This window comes from Mus pahari, chromosome 21, assembly GCF_900095145.1.
Source record: "Mus pahari chromosome 21, PAHARI_EIJ_v1.1, whole genome shotgun sequence".
NCBI lineage: Eukaryota > Metazoa > Chordata > Mammalia > Rodentia > Muridae > Mus > Mus pahari.
In genome coordinates this window covers 3231090-3254168 of record NC_034610.1, presented here as the reverse complement: position 1 = coordinate 3254168, position 23079 = coordinate 3231090, and the positions used below count along the sequence as shown (strand labels likewise).

At 48.0% G+C, this 23079-nt stretch overlaps 1 protein-coding gene across 1 annotated transcript in view; it reads left to right on the top strand.

Moving 5' to 3' along the window:
* The first annotated feature begins 1126 nt into the window (after positions 1-1126).
* Ezr (ezrin) overlaps positions 1127-23079 on the top strand; it is a 43867-nt gene continuing 21914 nt past the window's right edge. The window contains exon 1 of the mRNA XM_021221853.1: positions 1127-1264. Within this exon, the coding sequence (XP_021077512.1) occupies positions 1253-1264 (12 nt within the window). The 5' untranslated portion in view covers positions 1127-1252. The remainder of the gene's footprint in view (positions 1265-23079) is intronic.

Genomic DNA, 23079 nt, shown 5'->3' with positions numbered 1-23079 from the left:
GGGGCAATTTTGCAGATAAGAAAACTAAGGAAATCACCCCCAATAGTGCTGTGCCCCAATAGAAAGAAATTCAGGAGCAGCTCGGATCTCAACCTTCACTGAACTTCGACCACTTGAGACTTTCAGCCCCCAGGTTGGGCTTTGAACCAGGCTTTGAGAACCAAGACTTTAATCATATCCCAACAGATTCCACTAGTGCTACAGGAAAACACTGGACTGTTCCGCGGGGAGACGGAGGACTTTTAGAATTAGTTTTTAGGCCGACTTCAGAGACCTGTAGAGCCTTTTGCTACAAATGAGTCCTTTTAACTAAGGCATCCGGGGCAGGGGTCTTCCACGCTCCTGCCTGTCTCAGAGGCTGCGCAGGCCACGTGCACGGAGACCGGGGACCGTGCCCCGGGTGAGACCCGGCTGCCCCACCCACGAACCTGCCCGGTGGCCTCCACTCCGGCACGTGGGAGTAGCATTTCGGTGACTCCGCTCCGTGCAGCGCGGGGCACTTGCACCTTCCCTCCGCGCTCGCCTGCTGCAGCACCGGACTCCACCGAGTCTGAGCTAGGGCTCGCGGAAGGAGGGAGGTCCCGGGTCCCGCCCGGTCCTGGTCCCGCCGAGCCGCGGCCATCTTGGCGGGCTCACCTCGCAGGTCGTGCGCTCTGGCTGGGACAGGGTGCGGCCCCGGGACCCCGCCCCGCTGGGGACCGGTGGGGGGGGGAGGGAACGCACGGGAGGAGCGCTCCGTGCGCCGCCACGTGCGCTCCAAGGAGAGTGATGGAGGGGGCGACCGCCTGTGCGCGGACTTAGGAGTCGCCACGCGTGCGGGACAGTGGAGCTGATCCTCCAGTGCTGCTCGAGCCGCTGCGCGACCCTCCGTCCCGGGGTGGGGCTCTCTTCCCGAAGCCGAGGCGGAGCGCAGGCTGAACAGACGCGCGTCCCCCTCCCGGCCGATCCCAGTTTGTGAAGAAAAGGGATAAAAAGAAGTGTTAAAGGATCCCGGGGTTGCGGTTTCTGCTCTGGGGCAACGGTTGCTACACGAAGTGAAACCTGCGGAGCGCTCGGGCGCGCGCGCCGCGCCCCGCCCCGATCGGGCGTGACTCATCTTGGGACCGCCCGGCCGGTTCTTATACTCCGAATCGCCGAGCGCGCTCAGGGCTTCCCTCCGCCTGCAGGTCCCGACGCGTCTCCGCCGTCGCTGCCGCCTCTGCCGTACAGACGAATAATCGAGGACCCACGCAGAGCCAACCAGCCAGCCAAGATGCCTAAGCCAGTAAGTTGTCGCTGTTTCGGAGCGGCTGTGCGCCAGGCCGGGTGTCCCCAGAGAATCACCTTGCACTGGCTGCTGGGCAGCTTCTTTAGATCCGAGTTCGTTTTCTGGTGAAGGGCGCCGACCGCCCTCTTGTTACCTGTCGACGCCTTTCTGGCACTCTCTAGTCCCCTTTGTGGGTGGTTCTTTTTCGGTCGCTAACCAACCCCCCACCCCTACCGGGTTTTCGGACTGCTTTAAAAGTGTCTGCTTAGTGCAATCTCCAAGTTTCTTAACTGTGCAAGTCGCACTGAAGCTTGGTGGCTTTTCACACGTCCGACACCTGCTCGCCCAGTTCCTTCGAGCGACCGAAACCACTTGCAGCCCACACCTTCCTGGGCGGTTTGAAGGGCATTTGGGAGAAGAGAGGCTTTATGCCTGGGATAGCCTGGTCTCAGCCCCTTTCTCGGCGGCTGGGGAGGCGCGGCCGGGCTAAACAGGGGTTTTTGCTGGTTGCAGCAGGATCCCTATCTCGGGAGGGTTAGCCGTGGACTTGAATTGCAGATGAGGCAGTCCCAGAGGCTTGATAAGGAGGCTCACTGGGCACTGGTCGTGAACTTGGGCTAATTAACGTGCTGTGAGCTTGCCTCTCTGTTCTTGAATCTGATCCTGTTGAGATTGCTGGCGGGACGGGGGGGGGGGCAACTACAAGGCCGGTTCTCAGTATATGTATTCCACCCGCCTTTACAATGGGGAGGGGTTTGGTGACTGGGTGGAAGGAGAAATTACGTCTTGTTTATTTCATTTTTAAGTTGAGGTGAAGAAAACAAGACTAATAAAACTACAAAGAGTTTTCTTAATAAACTTCCGAGTTCGTTTTTAGTCCGTAGGGCATATCTGTTTTTTACTACTTTTACGTTTTTGTGTTCTCTGAAAGGACGCTCTTCTCTAGAAATTGTATTTCTGTTTCTGTCAGACTTAAGCCTATTTTCTGTCAGGTCAAAGAACTGACTCTAAAAAGGATAATAGATCCAGACATCAGTACAGCTTTTGGCCTAGGTAATTCATGGTAGAGTATTTTGACCTCACACAAATGCATTTCAAACTCAAAAGTGACTCATCCTGGCTCCACTATGCCTGTGGTATAAAACTGGCCTAGGATGTGTTACGCTGGCGCTGCAGCAGATGCTGGGGTGGTCATTACATTAGTTCCGGGTGTGCGTTTTGTTTTTTAATATACAGAGATGGTGATGGTGGTGGTGGTGAGGCGCTGACACTGGGTCCAGTTGCTCCTTATTTCTCCTCTCTTTACAAACTGTAACTTCTTTATTTTTAGTTTTTCAAAGTATAAGCTACACACAGCGTATAATTCATCTTTATAAACCAGTTTTAAATGTGTAAGTCAGTGGCATAAAATATATTGGTGATCAACCATCACAGTCGTCCATTTTTCCAACATCACTATTCTACACTGATTCTTAGGACTCGTACAACACAAATCTGTTTCCCCAGACCCTGGTAATGACCATACTGATTTACTTCTGTGTATTGAGTAGGGACCTCACGTGGACAGAATCTTGATATTTGCTCCTTCTGGTTCCCATTAGTATAAAGTGTTCTAATCCCAGACACTCCACTCGACTATGTCAAAATTACCTAATTTTTGAGGTCTCTCTGTCGCTCTCTGTCTCTGTCTCTGGCTGATTTGTGTCGATTTCCACTTGTTTTAAAGGTCTTATGTGCTAAGAACTTGTTCAGGTGTTACGGAAGAAGGGTAGCCATGGTCCGTGTGCCTAGCAGCTTCAGTAACAGAGTAACTTTTTTGAAGTCTGTTCTACAATAGCCAGAGTTAACAATTTCCAGACTCTGCTGAGAGGGCTCCTTCTAGGTGCAAGGTGCATACCTGCGGAAGGAAGTCCCCAGCTGCCCCTCTGCCGGTGGGGGAGGGTGAGACGGGGCCTGCTAGATCGAGCACCGGAAATAGCCCCAGTGGCTACCTCCACCGCTGTTACCTGGAAAATGAATTTGTTAGTTTAGTTTGTTGTGGTGGTGTGTGTATTGGGGGGGGGGGGAGTGCTGATTGGGGTTTGTTTATTCCCTGCCCGAATAAATGTTAAATGAAACATCCAGCAGCAAACTCCTTAGGTATGTCCTTTAAACAAAAGGTTATTGATTCTATTTAAGCCTAAAGTGAGAATGTTCTTGTGGTCTGAGTGGGTGGGATGCTCCACTGGATTAAGGGGCAATCCCAGTTAACCACAGATACATGTAGGCCCTTTTTTAAAAAATTAATTAAATTAGAAATGACATGATATTTAGACCCCGAGTATTAAAATGTTGGATGTTTATTCATTCAGCAAGCAGAGGGCCTGGTGCAGAGGGGCAACAAGGTTCTTTCCCCCATGAAGACTCACAGTCTGGTTCTTCAACCAAGACACAGAGCTTAGCACATCAACGTGCCTTCAAAGAAGGAAATGTCTCCCAGAAAGAGCAGAGGTTAAGAGAGCCCCTTGGTGTGGTGTGGTGGCAGGGAAACCGGTTGGTGGCCCTCTGGAGAAGCCTAAATTTTGTCTTAATTGTGCTGGAAGGCATGGGGGGGGGGGGGTCTGGCACCTGAGGAGGGACAGCGGTGGCCTGTGACTGCTCTTGATTTCCGTGGTCACTTTGGCACTCCATCTGATAGGGGTGATGGACTTCCAAGGAAGACATGGGTGCTCTGCTCATATGCTNCCCGGNTTGGGGGGGGGGGGCTCCTTGGGGACACGGGTGGGGTTAGCATGAGGAGCTGGTGCAGGCAGCAATTGCACAATCCTTTCAGGCAAGGTAGCCCGGGTGCTCCTCTCCCCCTCCCTTCCCTCTGCTCTCCCGAACCTGCTATCCTGGTCTGGTGGGAAGCTGAGAGAAGGGTGTTGCCTTTCAAGCCACCATGTTCTCAGATGTCTCCCGGCTTCACCGGAGAACTGCCCGTCTGCCGCATACACACACGCACGCACGCACGCTCACACAGAGATGCCTTAACCAGGCTCACGTCCAAAGTGGTGCTAAGCCTTACCCTTTGAATATCTACCGTGCACTAAAACTTTTCATTTTGCACTGCTAAGGACTGGACTCGGGGCTCCATGCACGCTAGGCGAATGGAATGAGTCAAGTTAATTTCTGAGACAACCTTTGGGAATATAGTCTTTCACTTGAGATTTAACAGGGACAGATTTTAATGAATATACCCATAGGTATTATTTATTAAGTGCACGCACGCATGCACGCACACAGCCCTTCATTGAGAAGAGCACGTGGACATACTGCCCCCCTCCCCCCTTCACCCAGGGGCAGATGGTGAATTATTAGGTGGCTAAGGTTTAGTCCCATGGCAGTGAGAAATGCTGGCTAAGGTTACCAACGGGCTGTCATCACACAATAAAGCATGATGAATATTTATAGCTTATCCGGAGTTCAGCAGACATTTGCTTGAGTTCCTGTGAGAGGTGTTGAGGCCCCGGATGGTAGACAGAGAAGTAGCCCCTGTCGTTGAGATTCCCAGACTGGTTCAGGGCAGACAGTAATCGCAGTAAATGCTGAGCTGTGGCTCTGGCCATTGTGGGAAGGAGTGCTGAGCAGTCAGGAACTCAGAGCGGTAGGAAGGGGGAGGAATTAGGGTTCCGGTTGGAGCCCGCTCGGCTGTGGAGGCAATCAGGATGCTGTGACTCATTTTAGGCTTAACTTCCAGGTTTTGACCCGGAAGGAGCAACAAGATGGTGAAAGTGGGGAAAGAAACCCCTCAAAAACCCCACTGGTGATAGATTGGACACACTGGGCACCAACGGCTGGGTCAGGTGGCCTTCCGGTTTCTGCCTTGCACAGATGAATGGGTGCTGCAGAGCAGTGATGGGGGGTGGGGAGTGGCTGAGAACCTGTACACGTTAATAAAGTTGAAAAGCAGTTCTTTTTTTTTTTTTTTTTTTTTTTTTTTATAGTTTGACCTAAGTCTTATGTTGCCATTTTGGACTCTGGCTTGTAACCAAGGTGGGAAAGGCTAGTAGGAAGTCTCAACTCCAGGAAGACAAGGCCAGCCCAGCACCGCTGCAGAGCCGCACCAGTGATGGCTTCTCTCTGCGTGGGGTTCAGAGGCTGAGTTTATTTTGGTAGTGGCTCTTGGATTTCAGAGGAGGGGAAAGCCCTTATTCCTTGGAAACTTTTCTCTGGCAGTTTCTTCTTCTGCTTCTGTCTGTTGCCACCCTAAACAGTAACATTGTGATTTCCTAACAAGGTGCAGACTAACTTGACTAATGATGTTTAGACCCAGGGGGGGAAGAAAACAGCACCACCTAGCGAATTGTAACACCTTTTCTTAATTTTTTTGAGATGGAAACTTCTGTGACTCTTTGACCTTTTAGCGAGGGCCTTTTCTTCCTTTTTAACATTAGTTTCCGGGCAGATTCTTGACTCTTCATTTTACACTATCACTTTTGAAATAAGAACTGCTTATGGAAGAGACGGGAAGTTTGTAGCATCCTTCCTAACGTGCTTACATTGCCCTAAGTCAGATAATGATGGAGAGCCCTCTTGTAGCCCAGGCTGCCTCACCGTGTAGCAGAAGACAACCTTGAGTATTTGCTCCTCCTACATTCAGCTCCCAGGAACTGGGGTTTCAGGTTGGTGCCAGCGCATCCAGTCTTCTGAGGTGCTGGAGATCAAACCCAGAATTCTGTGATTGGTAATTAAGCTTCATCCCAAGTGTTTGTGCTGGCGATGGATGGCTCCGTGGTTTAGAGCACTTGCTGCTCTTGGGGAGCACCTGGACATCTTTCCCAGCATCCACCGAGGAAGCTCCCATGTTCTGTGTCTCCACTTACAGGAAATGTGCCCCCCCTCTTCCGGACCCCTCCAGTACTGTATGATATGCAGGCAAAACGCTCATTTATATAAAATAAAGTTACAGGACCAAATAAGACCATTGTTATAATGTGACTTAGAAACTTTGACTAAGATATTTGTTATATAGTTAAATGTACATTATTTTTTTAATAAAAATGCAGAGAACCACAACAGGCTCGTGATGTATATACTGCTTGCTGTTAGAGAAGCCATTTAGACCTGTCGGCCTCAGTTTTTCATCCAGACCAGAAAAAGTGCAAAAGATGCTACCTGGGGTAAACTGAGGCAAGGCTTTGTGATGTGCAGACAGCTAATCTTAACATACCATAAGCCTTGTTAATCCTGTGTGCACTTCTTCGTGTAAACTGTCAGTAGAACTGACTTCTCGGTCAAGTATATCCCTGACCCTCATGGGGAAAGAGGCACAGAAAATGTCCTGTTAAAAAAGCCAAAACGGCTGTCTCGCACATCTTGGGTTGTCAGAATCCCCTGGGATTCTGCTTCCTGTCTGTGTAGTGAGTGGGCCTGGCGCCTGGGAGGAGTTCTGTTGGAGGAGGTGAGTGTAGACAAAGGTCACAGTGAGGTAGGACAGCGATCAGGAGCCAGCAGGGCCAGGGCAGTTCCCCCTGTTGGCTGCTTGCTAGGGTGGGCAGATAAGGGATCACGTGGAGGGCTAGGAGCATTTTGGCCACAGGCTGGTTCCATTTTTATTTTATTTCACTTTTTCATTCACTAAGAACCTTTTATTTCCTACAGATAGATGGCAATGCTGTTTCAGAGGAGAAGAAAACTTGGGAACACATTACCCTTTTATTTAATATGTCTGAGAGAACAGAGTTTAAAGGCGGAACCAAAATTCTAACTTCAGCTCAACTCTCTCTGATGCAAATAAGGGTGGGGTCCGGTGTCACCCAAGAGGTGTGTGGGGGGGGCACACAGCTCAGGACGGGCTTAGCATATTTTGTTTCTCTTTTTTTTGTGAACTTGAGGTCGCTTTCTGCAGAGAACTTCTTTCTGCTGTTTTTCTTCTCCTTTTGCCTGGGAGAAGGTCCTTCAACAGTGCTGGGGATGCTTGTCCCGGGGATGGGGATGCTTGTCCCGGGGATGGTGGGGGCCTTTCTTTGTCTTTAAGGAAGGGACAAGTTCAGTCTCCCAGCTCAGAATGCTTTTTGAGGTTTTTGAAGCCTTGCTTTAAAACACCAAATAAGGCCCTTAAAGCCTGTGCTATTTACCCTCCGGGCCTTTACAGCAAAAAGGGCCAGTCCCTTGCTTCCGGGATAAAGGTAGCTGTTGCGAAGGTTTGGTTAGACTTGGGTAGGTTTTAGGACTCGGCCAATATTTGGAAGGGGAAGCACCCCTTTGGTTCTAGTTTTTACAAAACGATTCTCATAAAACAGAGAAGCTGTTCCTGTTCGGTTCATTCTAAGTCCACCCTGTGTCCTGGGCAGAGCCGCCTATTGGGGAAAGTGTCACAGGGTGCAGGCAGGGTTGGGGTTTAACAAGGCTGGTGCCAGCGGCTGCCCTTTGTTTCCTAGGGAAAGTGGCAGTATCTTGTGTCACCTCCTAAGCCATTGTCTAATGGCAGATCTTTGGCACACACTGAGAGCAATTTGTACCTGATATTTGAGTTGGAGAGAGACTGTCTATAAATTAGTTGCTTTTTTTTTTTAATCATTGAAAACTTAAAAATTAAACCTAGCAGGAGTTACCCCTCGCCCTCGCCCTCCTCATTATATTTCGAAGACTTTGGCTCTCCCTTTTAGATGTTTGATAAACTGTGTATTTGTGCCTTTCCTGGCTTTACAGTGAGGTCAGACGGTTCAAACATCAACAACAAAACACCCCCGGTCTACAGAGTGAGTTCCAGGACAGCCACGGCTATACTGAGAAACCCTGTCTCGAAAAAAACAAAACAAAACAAAACAAACAAACAAACAAAAAACCACCTAAAACATCATCTGCTTCCAGAAAGACCTTTAAATTCTTGCATTATTAGCTGATTCCTAGAGAGTGGTGGAAGGTACAGAGTTGCCTCTCGATGGGTGATTCTACTCTCTCTGTGCCTTTAAACAAGAACCTGCCTCCTACTTGTAAGACCTGAAGAGATAGAGAAGTGTGTGTGTGTGTGTGTGTGTGTGTGTGTGTGTGTGTGTGTGTGTGTGTGTTTCACATACTCGTCCTTGTGCCTGATCCTGGTTGGTGGGTTCTACTTGAAACTGTAGAATTCTCATCTAATTGAAAGTTACATGATAGTTACTTTTTTCCTTCTGCTGTAGACAGCCCAGTGAACTAGACAGCAAATCATGTTTGCTGTTTGGCTCTTATGGTGAACACTGCTCACACCCCTCCAACACACAGTGCTGGGATTTCGGGTCCTGGGAACACGCTGGCTGATGACAGAGGGCCTTCTAAGACTGGATCGTGGTTGCCTCCGTGGTTGTTATGGTTACCACACCATGGCCGACCGGTTTCCATTTGATGTGCAGTCTTCCCTTTCCTGAATGTGCCCCCACCGACCCTTAGTGGCCAAAGTCCCAGGAAAGTTACTACACCCCAAAACTGCCTTCTGCAAAGAGGTCATGGGGAGCAGTGGATCCCTCTGCTACCCCCGAGGGAAGCATCTATCTGCTCTCAAGAGTTGATACGTTGGGGGTTTGAGGGACAGAGGTCTGGAAAAGCAGACAGACGGCCATTGCATATGATCAAGCATTGCCAAGGTGTAGAGTTAACTTTTCTTATTAGTTTATTCTCGGGTGAAGAGTTAAATCGTGGGGCAGAAGGAGCAGAGTGGGCGAGGTATGGTAGGTTCGTGCTGTCAACTAACCCTTACAGAAAGAACCCTGTCTTGATGGACATGCCTCTAAAACCCACTCTTCACATAGATTTGGCCGTGGGTGTGCGTCAGTATCTTCTTGGTCCGCTGAGACACGGCCATCGTTTTCTCAAGTTCTTTAGGTCAGGGATGTTGTTTGAGAAATGTTTGCCTGTGTCTCCGTGATGGTGTCTGTAGATTTCTTCTTCAGCATGTCTTGGCACAGGATCCAGCCTTCTTCGTCTTTTATGTTTGTGAAGAGAAAACTGATCTAGAGGCGACGTGGTCAGCACAGTTTAGCTTGGTCTGTCTTTAGGGAACAGGATGCTGTTAGCGATCTCACCGAGATGCTGAGGGATTGGGCGTACATACTATACTGCATCAGTGTTTGGATGGGCCTCCTCAGTGGCCTCAGCCAGGGAAGGAGGGTTGGGACCGCTGTGTGCCTTCCTAAGAAGCGGGCTGGAGAGGAGGTAGTGAGTAGCCAAAGGTATGAGATGGATTTGGACAGACCAGCCATAAAAGGACCTGCGGGGCTATGTGCTCAAGTTTATGGGTGGATGGGCTTTGCGATCCTTAAAATACATCTCTCTATATAAAATAAACTCTCTCTCTCTCTCTCTCTCTCTCTCTCTCTTTCTCTCCCATTCTTTTTCATTCTCTCATTCATAGTCTCTCTTCCCCCTCCCCCCTCCCCAATGGATAAGGCAGTCCAGGGAGTAAGTGGTGTTAAAGTAGGAGGGAAGTGTGCTCAGAGTAGCCTCCCCTCTCTCTAGCTGTGAGATTCTGCCTGTCGGAAACTTCAGTTCCTTGTGGGAAAGGAGTCAGTGGCTCGGTGGGTAAAGAAGCTCACCGTTGAGCCGGAGGATCTGGATCTGCGTTGAGTTCCATCCCCAGAGCTCACGTGGTGGAAGGAGAGGGTCCCCTCGGATGGCCGTATCCAAAGCACACGCATGTGCACGCACACGCGCACATGCAGACACACGTGCACACACTGGCATACAAAATAAAATGGATTACACGTGTGGGAAAGGGGAGAATTCTTCGCCCGTTCTCCTCACAGGATGTATGCAAAGTCCAGTTGGAAATCAGGTGAAGCCCCTGATTTGGGGGAGCCTGCCCAGAGTCTTAGTATGCTGAGGGTGGGGTTCTCCACGAGGCCCTGAAGGAAGTGGCGTCACAGTGCCGTAGGTCACCTGTGTGCGGCGATGAGATGGACAGTTGATGTCATTGCAGCTGGGCCTCCGCCCTCCCCTCAGCACACCTGCTTTTAAGGCACATGGAAACCTACCACACTCTTGGTTCCCGAAAGCTAGCCCCCCCCCCCCCCGGCTAGTCTGTACTTACGGGATTTGGGGTGGGGAGGAGGCCTCGTGGCCCAGGATGGTATCTCACTCGCAAGTCTGTCGGCCTTGAAAATTGGAAAGGAACATAATAAGATAGGACGTGGTATCTGCCGAGTGGAGATCTTATGCAGCCATTTTAGGAGGTCTGTGTCCTGGTGCTGTTGGCAGGGTGGGCAGGAAAGGGGCGGGGAAGAGAGCTGACAGGGTTGGGAGTGGTTAGTGGTAACCAGAGCTGAAAAGTGCCCCTTATCTTCTTACCCCCAGTTAAGTACTTGTGTACTGGGTTTGGTTTAACCTAATAGAACCTAAAAACAGAGACATTTTAAAAACAGAAGGTTTTTTTTTTAAGTATGCTTATTCAAGCAGAGTTTATAAACATGCTGATTTTCAGTTTGTTTGTTTGTTTGTTTGTTTGGAGGAAAGTTAAACTTTGGCTGGAGAGATGGCTCAAAGGATAAGAGCGACAGCTGCTCTTCCAGAAGTCCCCAGTTCAATTCCCAGCACCCACGTGCTAGCTCACATCTATAACTGTGATCCTATGAGATCTAATGCTCTCTTCTGGTGTGAATACTTACATGCAGACAAAACGCCCATATAAATAACTAAATTAAACAACAAACAAAAGCAAAAATTGTTGGGGGTCAGGCTGTAATTGCTGAAGGCAAAAGGAAAGACTTTATCGGCTAAGATTAAAGATCTCGTATCTAAGTCTCTCATAGGAGAACGTTCCTTAAACTGCAGAATAGTCCTGCTTGTATAGTCCTACATGCCTTAGCTATGGGCAGCTTTGTCTCAGAAGTCACACTGGATCTCAGTGTGGTCTGCATTAGAGAGAGGCGCATCCCTAGAATAACAGATTATCGGGGCAGTCTGACATCCTCCTCCCGTTCCCATTTCCTCCTCCTCCCCTCCATTGGAAAAAGGAATAACTTCACAGACTTCTAATTTTACAAAGAAAATAAAGCATTACAGGTGGGTTTAGTCTACAGGCCTTTCATTTCCTACATGCTGTGAGCCGAGAACCAAAAAACCAGTGTAGCGTGTAGCAGCCATCTTGGCTGTCCCTACCTCTGTCTTTATGGGGGGGGGGGATCTCCTCGGTGTGTATAATTTAGGCAGGTATTTCAGTGAGCTGCATCCTAGCTGAAGTGTGTGCGGCACAGGTGGTGAAACCAGAAGCCAGTGTCTCCATTTCCAGACTCCACTAAAGAGAAGGTGACCTTGAATGAGAGTTATTTAGTCTGCCTTGGTGGACTTAGAGGGGTATGTTGGGTTATCTGTGCTTCTCCTGAGCCACAGGTAAACTCCTTTGGCTGTTTCTCCCCTGCTCTGTGTGAAGTGGTCTCTGAGAATTCTTGTCTGACCACCTTACAAGCACACACACACACACACACACAGTGTGAGAAGTTAAGGTGGCAGGCACCGGCAGCATCGGCCTTCGACTGTTAGCAGCCCCGAAAGCGCCCTTCCCTTCTGTGGGTTCTGCCCACAGGCCCGCTGGCGTGGGCCGGGGGGGAGCAGTTTTTCTGCTACCCGAAGGTCCGTGGGGAGGGCTCAGCACACCCTGTTCCCGGCCAGGTTTGGAAGTAGAGAGGTTCAGACTGACCCTCTTCTTAACGCTCAGGAAGTTCCCTTCTGCTTCTAAGGTCAGATTTTTTTCTCCCTGATCATAATGAGTACAAACAGGACAGGTTTGTCCACTCTTTGTGTGTGTCAAGTAGCCTGGGTCTGACAGGAAGTGGGTCTGGGGGCAGGAAGTAGCTTACTTTCTGAGGCAGAAAGGAGCTATTGAGAAGAACTTGAGACCTCATTGCGTGTCCTCAAAGTTATGGGGAGGCATCAGCCCTTCCGAGCCCTTAGCCATTCTCGCTCTGGGATTTACTAAGGGGCTTTTCCGTTCATTGACTTCGATCCAGCCTCAGAAATGAAGCACAAGGGTTATACAGAGAGATGAGCGTCAGAAGTGAGAGAGTTGCCTAAGGCATCTGGGCCACACTGCCCTCAGTCACTAAAAAGGTTTGACTCTCACTCCAGGAAGGAGATGCCTGCCTGCTCAGGCCCAGGAGGCTGAGGCAGGTGGATTGGGACTTCAAGGCTGAACAAGGTACTTACAGAGACCATTTTCTCCAATAAAGAGACAGGTGGAGTAGTGTGTGCAGATGTAGAGATCCAAGTGATCATGCACATGCGTGGGGTGGGGGTGGGCTGAAGGATGTCAAACACACACACACACACACACACACACACACACACACACACACACACGAAGGCAAGGAATGCCCAGGCAGGAAGCAGTAGCCGGTTACAGTCACCTATAGTAATTAACCTTGTCTCTGTGGTAGTGAAAACATACACGTTTATGTTACAGGGATTAAAACTGCCTTGGTAGTTTTCAGGCCCACCCAGCATCAGTGCCAGGATATTAAGAATTGAGTGTTTATATTTAGTCTGGTGGCAGCGGTGCTGTCGTGAGGACAGTTTGGCAAGAGGCTCGCCGAGAAGGTTGTGCTAACTTTCGTAATTAAAGAGACCCACCGAGTTCCTTCAGAGTGCACCTGGCATCTGTAAAGGGAGGTGAACGCCCACCATGTTCCCGGGAAGCCAGATCAGACTGGCTGTGTGCAGCCGGGCACACGTGTACAAGCACGGTTTATTATGCTTTGAAAAAATTGGGGGTTGGAGGGTGCCCATCCTAGTTATGCTGAAATAAACCACCAATATCCAAGTGTCTCAGAGTGGAGGTATAAGGTGTTTATAGACAGCCATGAGTGTGAACATTAGCAGACATGAATCATGAAAAAACCCTTAAATTTGACAACTTCCATTCAGCCAGACCTGCTTGAAATTAAAAGTCAAAATGATGACTTTAGACTCTTTTTTTTTTTTTTTTTTTGGTTTTTTCGAGACAGGGTTTCTCTGTGTAACCCTGGCTGTCCTGGAACTCACTCTGTAGACCAGGCTGGCCTCGAACGCAGAAATCGGCCTGCCTCTGCCTTCCGAGTGCTGGGATTAAAGGCGTGCGCCACCACTGCCCGGCTGACTTTAGACGCTTAATTGATTTAAAATTTATGGTCAACATTTTCTGAACACCGAGGAAAGGCGGGGCATAGCGTGAACTGGGATCCCACAGAAAGAACTGCTTGCTTTGTCGTGGAGTCAGGCTGGCTCCTTTGGCTCTGAGGTCACCTCCTTGCTTTTCATTAGTGGTTGGTGCTGGGGCAGACTCTAACAGGACTGGCTGCACTAAGACAGAGAGAGGCAGGAGCATGGTGGCGTTGGTCTTCATCGGTGCTGCCATCTGGAGTTCGGTCCTTCCCCCAGCCTTGCTACTTGACCTTCTTGCTGGCGAGCCACGACTGTCCCCAAGAATAGAGTCTTCAGTGGAATAGCTGACACTGGCCTGTGCTCCAGACATTGCTACCAGGTCTCCATGAGCAGTGGTGTGGCTGGCACTCGTGGTTCCTGGGAGAGTTGAAGAGAGAAGAGAGCTACAGAGCAGCGCTTTAGTCTCTGGAACTGCTCTCTGCTCGTGTGACAAATGGATTCTTGTCAGCTCTGACACTATTATTACTGCTACTACCACAACTACTACTACTTAGGCAATAAAAGGTACATGTCCTAGTATTGTGCCAGCGTATGGAAATTTTATTGAGACCGTGCATCCTTGCCTTCGTAGGCTTGCTGTGTTAGAGACCATGTTGCACAGATTTTACTGCTTGCCTGACGGACAGTTTTTGTGGTAAGGGACCTAAGGCTGAGTGAGCTTCTTTTTACGTCTGGCAGTCTTCCTACGCACGGTGATCAAGCTGCTCTGTACACTGTTAAGCAAGCAGTATGCTGGGATGACCAGACCTGACTTAGAGCTACGGGGAACCTGGTGTACAGGATCAGGCCAGCTGTGTGCGTTCATCATCATCCTCGAACTGCGGGGTCTTCTCAGGGCTAGTTCATCCCTACTGTGTGCTTATCCTGCTATTTCCACCTTCTCCACACATCAGCAAGAATGTTCCGGAAGCCTGGCAGCAGGGGCTTGTGCTTAGATGTATGCCAGCCTGCCTTTGAATGCCCAGGGACAGCTGTCGCTGTGGTTGGGAGCTCTAGGGGAGAACCTCATTTGGTAAAGCTGCAGTGACAGGCATCATGTGACGATTATAACTGATAAGTTCTGGAAATAAAGGCGCCCTTGGCATGGCACTTCTCTCCGAGATACCCTGAATATTTTGGTTAACTCTGGCTTAGCATAGACTACTACTACTTAGACTACTGCTGGCTTTGGCCCTCCTCAGAAGGAGGGATAGTTTGGTAAAAAAAATTTTTAACAGAGTCATTACAAATGAACACTTTCTAGAAACAGTGTCATATAAAACATGGTCCTGGGAGTTGGCCTTGCAGTGATTTTTATAGACTTTATGAGTATATAAACAGTGGTCAGCCCCAGCGCAGATGTCGGCAGTCATGTTGTTACAGATGGAGGCTTTGGGGATTGGGGTCCCGGGTCAGGGGTCAGGAGTGAGGGGTGGCTCAGCAGGTCTAGAGGTGCTTGTCTACACCCTAAAACCTCCATAAAGGTGGTTAGGGAGAACCAGCATCAGCGTCCTGTGACACTGCTGGGTCCAGGCACACAGATACACACAGTAAATAAATAAATAAATAGATAAATAAATAAATAAATAAATTTTAAAAGGATTAAATTTTAGTTAGCCTTTGCTGCAACAGCTTCCAAAGGGGCAGAAAGAGCTTCAGAAGAAAAATCCAGCAGCAAGCCACAGAAGCCATTTACCTTCTGCAGGGCCGCCTTTGCCCACCTTAGCTGAGTTCCAGAGTCCGCCCTTTCAGGCAGGGTGGTTGAAGTTTGCTAAGTTACTGGGACTATTTTACAGAGTTCAGTTATTCGTTAGCTAGCATTTGTGCAAAGTGGCCACTGAATCTTAGCAGATGCTGCAAGGTGACAGTTACTGGCAGTCAGTGGTTTATGTCAAAGATTAGAAGGGACCAGGATTCCTAGACCTAGACTGTGGGTCCCTCTGTCACTCCCAGGGCCGGCGCTCTCCAAGCTGGTCAGGGTTAGCAGACGCTTTAGTCCTAGTTAAAGGGGTTGTGGCCTTCACCGTGTGGGGCTCTTTCCCGTGGACACATGTTGTCATTGACTTCACCCCTGAGCTTGGCAGAGTAAATTGACACATAGCCCTGTTATATCTGGAGCATGAGATCAAGTGCCTTATTTATTGGGCTAACACAGGCTACAATGTGGCTTACATCCCAGAGGAATGCCACAGTTTTCAGGTGTAGCTGGCCATACTTCTTAGACCATTAGGAAAGGTTATATAGTTCCTCATCAGGTCAGATAGCATAGAACGTGTATTTCTGACCTCTCCTTCAGCAGGAACAGGCCCATAGGGTTGAGGATCTGTTAATATGAAAGTGGTTCAGAGTCACATTCAGAGTAGGACTGAATTCCTGCTTCTGTCTAGAGGAAAACCAGGACCCAGGGAGAGCCTGGTTCTCATTCTGCCCCATAGGGTAAAGCCAGGTCGTGGTGGAGTGACCTCAGACATTGTCACAGTCAGGCCAGGCTTTGTGACAGCTAGAGCCCTGCCTTCCCAAGGACATGGAATATTTTCATGTAAAACTCAAAACAAAAAAGGTAAGCTTAGTTACATGTTGAGTTTTTTAAAATTTGTCTCCTCTAATCTTTGTCCCATCAAGCTGACCACACATAGTGGGTTTGAGTGACATTGCCTCTTAGCTACCCTGTTTGAGACCATCAAAGCAACAGGGAACAAACTGACAAAATGTTTACCCAATAATTCCAGTGGATTAAGGAAGTGATGTCTCCATGGTATTTGGCAATAGGAAAGGATGAAGTACTAATACAGGCACAACAGATGATTTGAAAATGTGCTGACAGACAGACAGATTTCATTTCTCTGGTATGCCCAGAGTAGGAAATCATAGAGCCTAAAAAAGTAGGTTCTGGGTCATCAAGGCTTGGGAGTTTAAGAATGGGGGCGATGCTGACAGGCAGTGTGTGTTTGTTTAGGTGGTTGAGAACATTCTAAAGCTAGTGCACACCTGGAATCCTTGACTAAGACAGGAGGATTGTAGATTGAAGCCGACTGGACTGTGTAGCAATATTACTCTATCTCAGAAAGGAAGACAAAAATCTAAAACTTGACGGCAGTGTTTGTTGTGTAATTCTGTGAATGATAGAAATCCCAAATTGCACATTACAAATGGGTGAATCTTATGGCATGTAGATTATATCTCCTTAAAACTCCTAAAACACAGACCCAACATGAAAATGAAGGTAAAGACGTGTCTCAGTTTTCCAATCCAGTAGGCCGAAACAGCAGGCGAGAGTTTGTCATTTGTCATTTGTGAAGTCCCCTTCCTCCCTCTGAGGGGGAATGTTACTATGTCCACTCCCTCTTTCGAGCATTTCCCAGCCTTTCAAAGGTGTCCTACCCATGTATTTGAAGGTTGTTAGAAGTTTCTGATGGGTCACCCTCAGCGGGGCTGTTGGCAAACAGCACCGACATTTGCCTTGATAAGAGGAGCTGGGCTCTCCGCTTAGCTGGGCCCAGACTGAGCTTTGAGCCCAGGCAGGTGTGATAACCAGGCACAATCTTATCACTGCATCCCCTGCCTGAAATCCAAACATTCCAGTGCCACTGTTTGTATTTCCTCTTCGTTCCTGATACGTGAATATAGAAGAAAAATCACTGGAGATGCTTGACCCGCAGTGGCTACTGTGTGTGTGTAAGGATCAGGCTAGAATGTATCCCTGTATCAGAACTTACATTGATATTTGCGCCAACTCTAATAAGAGTGAGCGTAGACGCGAATGCTGCACGTCGAGACTACGCATGGTACACAACCTCTGGTAACCAGGAGACACAGGTGGTAGATCTCTGCATTTGAGGCCAGCCTGGTCTACATATGGAGTTTCAGGACAGCCAGGGCTACATAATAGAGAGACCCTGTCTCAAACAGAACAAAACAAGCAAAAAAACGTAAACGACTGTAGGAGAAATCTTAAGCTAAGGTAAGTCTCTCAGTGGCATTACCCAAAGGAAACTCGAGTAACAAGATTGATTTACCAGAGAAAGCTGGGAGATAATTTAGCGGAAGTCAAACTCTGCATTTACACTCGGGTAGATGGGGTGGATGGCATAAGGTTCTGTTGTCAAGGCTGTCTTTTTCCTTTTTCTTCCTTTTTTTTTTTTTTCTTAGACCCTTAGGTGTTTTAGATGACATTTTGATAATCAAACTATAAGGACCCAGAAGTGTGTGTCTTCAGAGTGCATTCTGAAAAGCCATGCATCTTTGAGATGCCTCTGATCAACAGAGCCTGGGAATTCTAGCCTGTAGGGTCATGGAATCTCACAGCTTGCTTTATTTAGCTAAACAAAGGAACGAGAAACTTACTCCAGACTCACGTGACCCCGGCACGAGGTTCCATCCCATGGATTCCTGTTCTCTTTAAAAGTCACATACTGTCTGGAGAACCACACAGCCACTGACATGGCCAGAAGACTCAAGACAGATTTCAGACCTTCTACATGGCGAAAGTCAGGGATCCCACTCTGGCTGGAAAGTGGGGTGTGTCAGAACAGAGAGATTCTGACTTTTCTGCCCAGCCACTGGGCCACCAGCAAAGCCGAGGCTGGGTTTATTTACCTTAACAGGGTAAGCTGCTACTGGTTTTACTCAAAACAAAACCAGGTTGGCTGTTTAGGTTTTAAATCTCCATGGCACAAAAGCAGTTTGGCCTGCCCTGTGCTGTGTCTGCCCAGAAAGGTCATCCTAAAAATTGAAGTAGGTGTTCTCACTGCCTGCTTCTGGCCTCCACTGTTACTTCCTTGTGGTCAGGTGGTGTTATTGGCTATCCTGTGCTCTATCTGCATACCTCCTAAGAAAGAAGGCAGGCCATCTGCACCCTCACTTTCCACCCCACATTTCTGAACAGACCCCATTCCTCTGGACCAGCCAGCTGAAAACCTTGACCTAACTTGCATGTAACCTTTCAGCCCTGAAAGGGGGCAAGACTCAGGACTGTCCTTTTGCAGCTCAAGTGATGGAGGCCCAGGGACAGGGTGAGAGCATCCTATGCTCTGAGATAAAGGACAGCCTTTGACATCTTCATTCTTGCTTGTGAAATGCTAGTTGTTGCTTTTCATTAAAAACAAAACAAATATCTGGGGTTTTGTTGTTGTTGTTGTTGTTGTTGTTGTTTTTACTGGCCAGTTTCATTCTTGTTTCTTAGGAAAAAAAATTTTTTAGTTCATCCCCATTTTTGGTTTTAGGCAGTTTGGTTTTTTAAAAAACCAAACAGACATACCTCTGGCACCATGTAAGTGCAGGAAATGAGAAACTGGCCCTTGCCGTCAAAATGAAAACCATTCACCCAAGTTGTGCGACTGCCGGGGCTACTACATAGGGTTAGCGTGAAACGCACACGTTTATTAGAAACTCACTTTCCTCAAGGGGCTCGGATATCGGAGTACCCTACTAACTTGGCTTGTAGCCAAGATAACTTCCTTTCAAAAGGACTTTTGGGTGACATTTATTGGGGTGGCGAGGGCACGCTGGTGCCCCTACCGTGCATGTGGAGGTCAGAGCACACTTGGGGGAAGTCTGTCCTTCAATCATGTGAGTATGAGAGATCAAACTGAAGTCAGGCTTGGTGGCCCTCGCCCTAACCTGCCGAGCCATCTCAAGTCAAGATAAGTTATTCTGAAGTTCTGACATTAATAAGCTGTGGAAAGACTCCATTGTTATTAACCTGAAGAATGCTACGCATCTGCACAGATCCGTATGTTTCTGTTTTAAGGTTCGTAAGTTTATGAGCGCCTGCTTGGGAATTTTAACATCTTAGAGCCCTAGGTCTGAATTATCCTACATGAGCCTCACTCACCATTGTGAGAGGCCCAAGAGGCACATGTGTAACTGTACTCTCCCTGTCTGTCCATCCACCCTCCCCTAGATAAGGACAAGTGCTTTATGGTATTTTGGCAAGTCTGAGATAAATCCTACTTTTTTGGGGGGGTGTTGGGGTTAGATTTTAAATGAGTAACTGGTGTGTGTGTGTGTGTGTGTGTGTGTGTGTGTGATGCACATGTACACAAGTGTATGTGCTGACATCAGTATTGGCATTGCTGGGATAAATATTCAGGACCCCCAGCAGTAAAAGCTCTGAGCTACACCCAGCCCTTCAACATTGCTACTGACATGCAAATTATCAAGACAATAAGAACTGCCACAGGCCCTCCGTTCTCCCATCTTGGTGGCAGTTTGAATTTTCGGGTTTGTGAGTCAGTTAAGTTCTTTGTGGGATTCTCCTCCTGTCAACGGGGCCATTTAGCTCTCCTTTATTTCTGTGACACTTGCCATTCAGGCACCAGATGTATCTAAATCCTCCTCCAAGTTCATTAAAAGCCCTCGCTTACCATGCAAACCCAGCGCCAGGACAGCACAAGGGAAGCAGGGTTTACATGTGTGTCCTCAGTTTCCCAGGCCCCCCGACTGTGTATATAAACAGCCTCGCTATGGTTAGTGAGGGTTGCACTACATTTGATAAAAGTTTTATGCTGCATCGCAACATAGTCATTATTAAAGATTTATAAACTGAAAACCACCCTAGTGGTCTTTCTAAACACAGAAGCTGCATTTGTTTCTATATAGGTATGTAGTGTGCTGTAGAGCAAGGCGGTGTGTGCCATGTTTGGAAACTGGGCTGTGGGGCTTTTAGAGCTTTTAGGCGAATTGTAACACTTGTGCTTAGGAACTGCCTGGCTCTGAGGGAGACTGAAATGTCAGGGTCTGGAAATCGCTGACGGAAGACCCCAGACTCGGGTGGCATGCAAAGACAAAGATCATTTATTCTGCAGAAACAACCAGCATGCGGGGGTCAACCATGTGACCCCAGACAAAGATGCGCAGGCCTTCTTATAGGGAATCGGGAGAACTCGCTAAAAGGATCAGATAATCTAAAATTTCATTGGTGGATGCTAGGGGGTCATTGGTGTTCCGCGGTCTGCATTCCTATGTCATGTTTAAGCACAGGATGAGATAGGGCTGCCCAGTGTAGATGGCCCCTTCTGAGATAAGATATTAACCCCATTTTTGTGATTATTCCTAGGCTGTTCTTTGGGAGGGGGCTTCATGATCTTGTTCTGGATTTTAGGGGATATCCTTGGAGCTGGTGTTTTATGGCCTGGGACAAATGGGGTTTATGCTGCCCTTTCAGAGGGTGCTGTAGGGCTTTGGGGTGGTTGTGGAATGATCACTGTGTACCTGGGTGGCAGTAGCACCCTCAGTGGAGACACTGGTACATCTGTCTGTCTTGAGTATCAAGATTGTGGAGACAACACTGTGTGTGTGTGTGTGTGTGTGTGTGTGTGTGTGTGTGTGTGTGTGTGTGTGTGACTGTTGACTTGGTGGATTTTGGTTGGTTAGTTTGGTTTGGTTTTGGTCTTTTGAGACAGTGTTTCTGTATCCGTGGCTGTCCTGGAACTTGCTCTATAGACAACACTGGCCTTTAACTCAGAGATCTACCTGCTTCAGCCTCCCAAGTGCTGGGATTAAAGGTGTGCACCACCACATGTGGCTTCGGGAAGAGTCTTAAAAGCCTGGTATACGCCCAGGTCAGAGCTGGAGATTGTCCTTTCGGATAGAGCTGGTGGAGGGTAATCATCTTGTGTTCCTGCTGCTGTGGAGACGAAACCCCTGCCGTGGAAGTTAGGGATTTACAGATTCACTCAGACCTGAGCAAGCTCAGGAAGTTCACCCTGCGCTCTGAACTGAACAAATATAGCCTACATCAGCAGAAGTATTTATAAAGCTACTTGCTTACCTTCCAGAGTTGTCTGAACTTTGGCTTGAATAAAACCTAATCAGAACCCTAATATGACACATAGCTGGGTGTGGTGGCGTACGCCTATAGAGCTGAGAGAGGCAGGAGGATTGCCCATGAGTTAGAGGCCAGACTGGTTTACATAGTGAGTTCTGGGCCAGTCAGGGCTACATAGTGAGACCATCTCAAAACAGCCTCCAAGAGGAGATGCGTGTTACATCTTAAATTCTTAAATAGTGTGCTTCGTGTAGTTTTCAGAATGGTTGATAACAACAGTCTGTGTGTGTGAGTGTGCGTGTGCAGATATGGGTCCACATATTTGAGCAGATGTATATGTGTGCGTGTGCCTGCTAAGGCCTGGAGTTGATGTTGATAGTCTTCCTTCATTGTTGTCCACTCTGTTTGCCAAAGCAAGGTCTCTCATCTAACTATGAGCTCTCCGGCTCCTCCTAGTCTGGGGTCTGGACTCAAACTCTTGTCCTTATTACGCCTTGATAGCAAATTCTTTACCCACTGGACCATCTCCACAGCCCTTGCAGCATCGTTTTTGTGGCAATCACTGGCTTTGGCATCTGGAGATTCCCTACATTTAGAAGGCTTGGCCCCGGACATTCTCTGCCTCTGTCCTGCTCTGTGTGTTACGCCAGGGCGTCCCTGAAGATCTGCCCACCTGACAGTGGGATTGCTTCTTTAGATTATGCTTTCTTAATGGCCTTTTTTTTTCCTTTAAATTAAGAGTATTGCCGTCAGGAAATGACTACCATTTTAAGTTTTAAAAGTCATATTAAAACATAACGGTTTCCTTGGAGTAAATTCCAGTTCTTCCACTTGTAGAGAGGCAGAGACAGTTTGGGCATTCTGGAGACTCCTGCCTCTGTGCACTAGTGATGCCAGCTAGCAAGCCTCCCCATCTGGGATGGGTGTTAGGGAATCCCTTGGCTTGCCCACCCTTTCACATTAGGGGCAAATCTTTTATTTTTCCTTCTCTTCCTTTTTGGATTTGAGGTGAGGAATGGACGGGGTTGGAGGGGGAGGGTTGGATAGGTCCTCACTGTACAGCCCTGGATAGTGAAATTGATAGTGACACTTGCTATGTAGACCAGGCTGGCCTCCAACTCAGAGATCTGCCTGCCTCTGCCTCCCAAGTGTTGGGATCATGCCTGGTGCCTGCTCCCTGCTGTTGCGTCCTGGCCTGATACTCTGCCCTGTGGGCTAAGAACTGGCTCATTCGGTCCCAACGTCATGACAGATCACCTGTGCTGGAAATCTGGCCCTGTCTCCCATCTCTAAGCGTCACAGCTGCTGTGTGTTGTGGTCCTTCTCTGTGGGAGGGTGATACAGAAGAGCCAGTGAGAGGTTTCCTATGTATAGTAAGCCTAGGTTTCTCAAGCATGAGATATAAGAACTATCTTGACTTTTTTTATTGAAAAAATTATATATAATATAATGTATTGTATAATTTTTATATAAACTATAATTTTGTATAATTTAACTTACATTTATTATATAAATTTTTATAAATATAGTATATATTATATGTACTATATAATACATAATCTATATTTATATAACATATAATATATAATGCATATTACATGTTTATATATAACATACAGTGTATATATAGTGTGTATTTGTATGATATATTATACTACATATAATATATAGTATTTATATCCTGCATGTATGTATGTGCACCACATGTGTGCCTGGTGCCTATGGAGGTCAGAAAAGGCTGTCAGATCCCCCGGGACAGGTTCTAGATGGTTTTGAACCACCATGTGGGTGCTGGGGAACTGAACCTGGGTCCTCTGCAACTGCCACGAATGCTCTTAACTAGTGAGCCAAAAGAGCCAGAGTAGAAAGGCTCTGAGGCTCTCTGAGGCAGCGCATCACCTCGGTGTATCCTTGAGTGTGGAGGGGGTGCGGGGGGGGGGAGCTGAGCAGCACCATT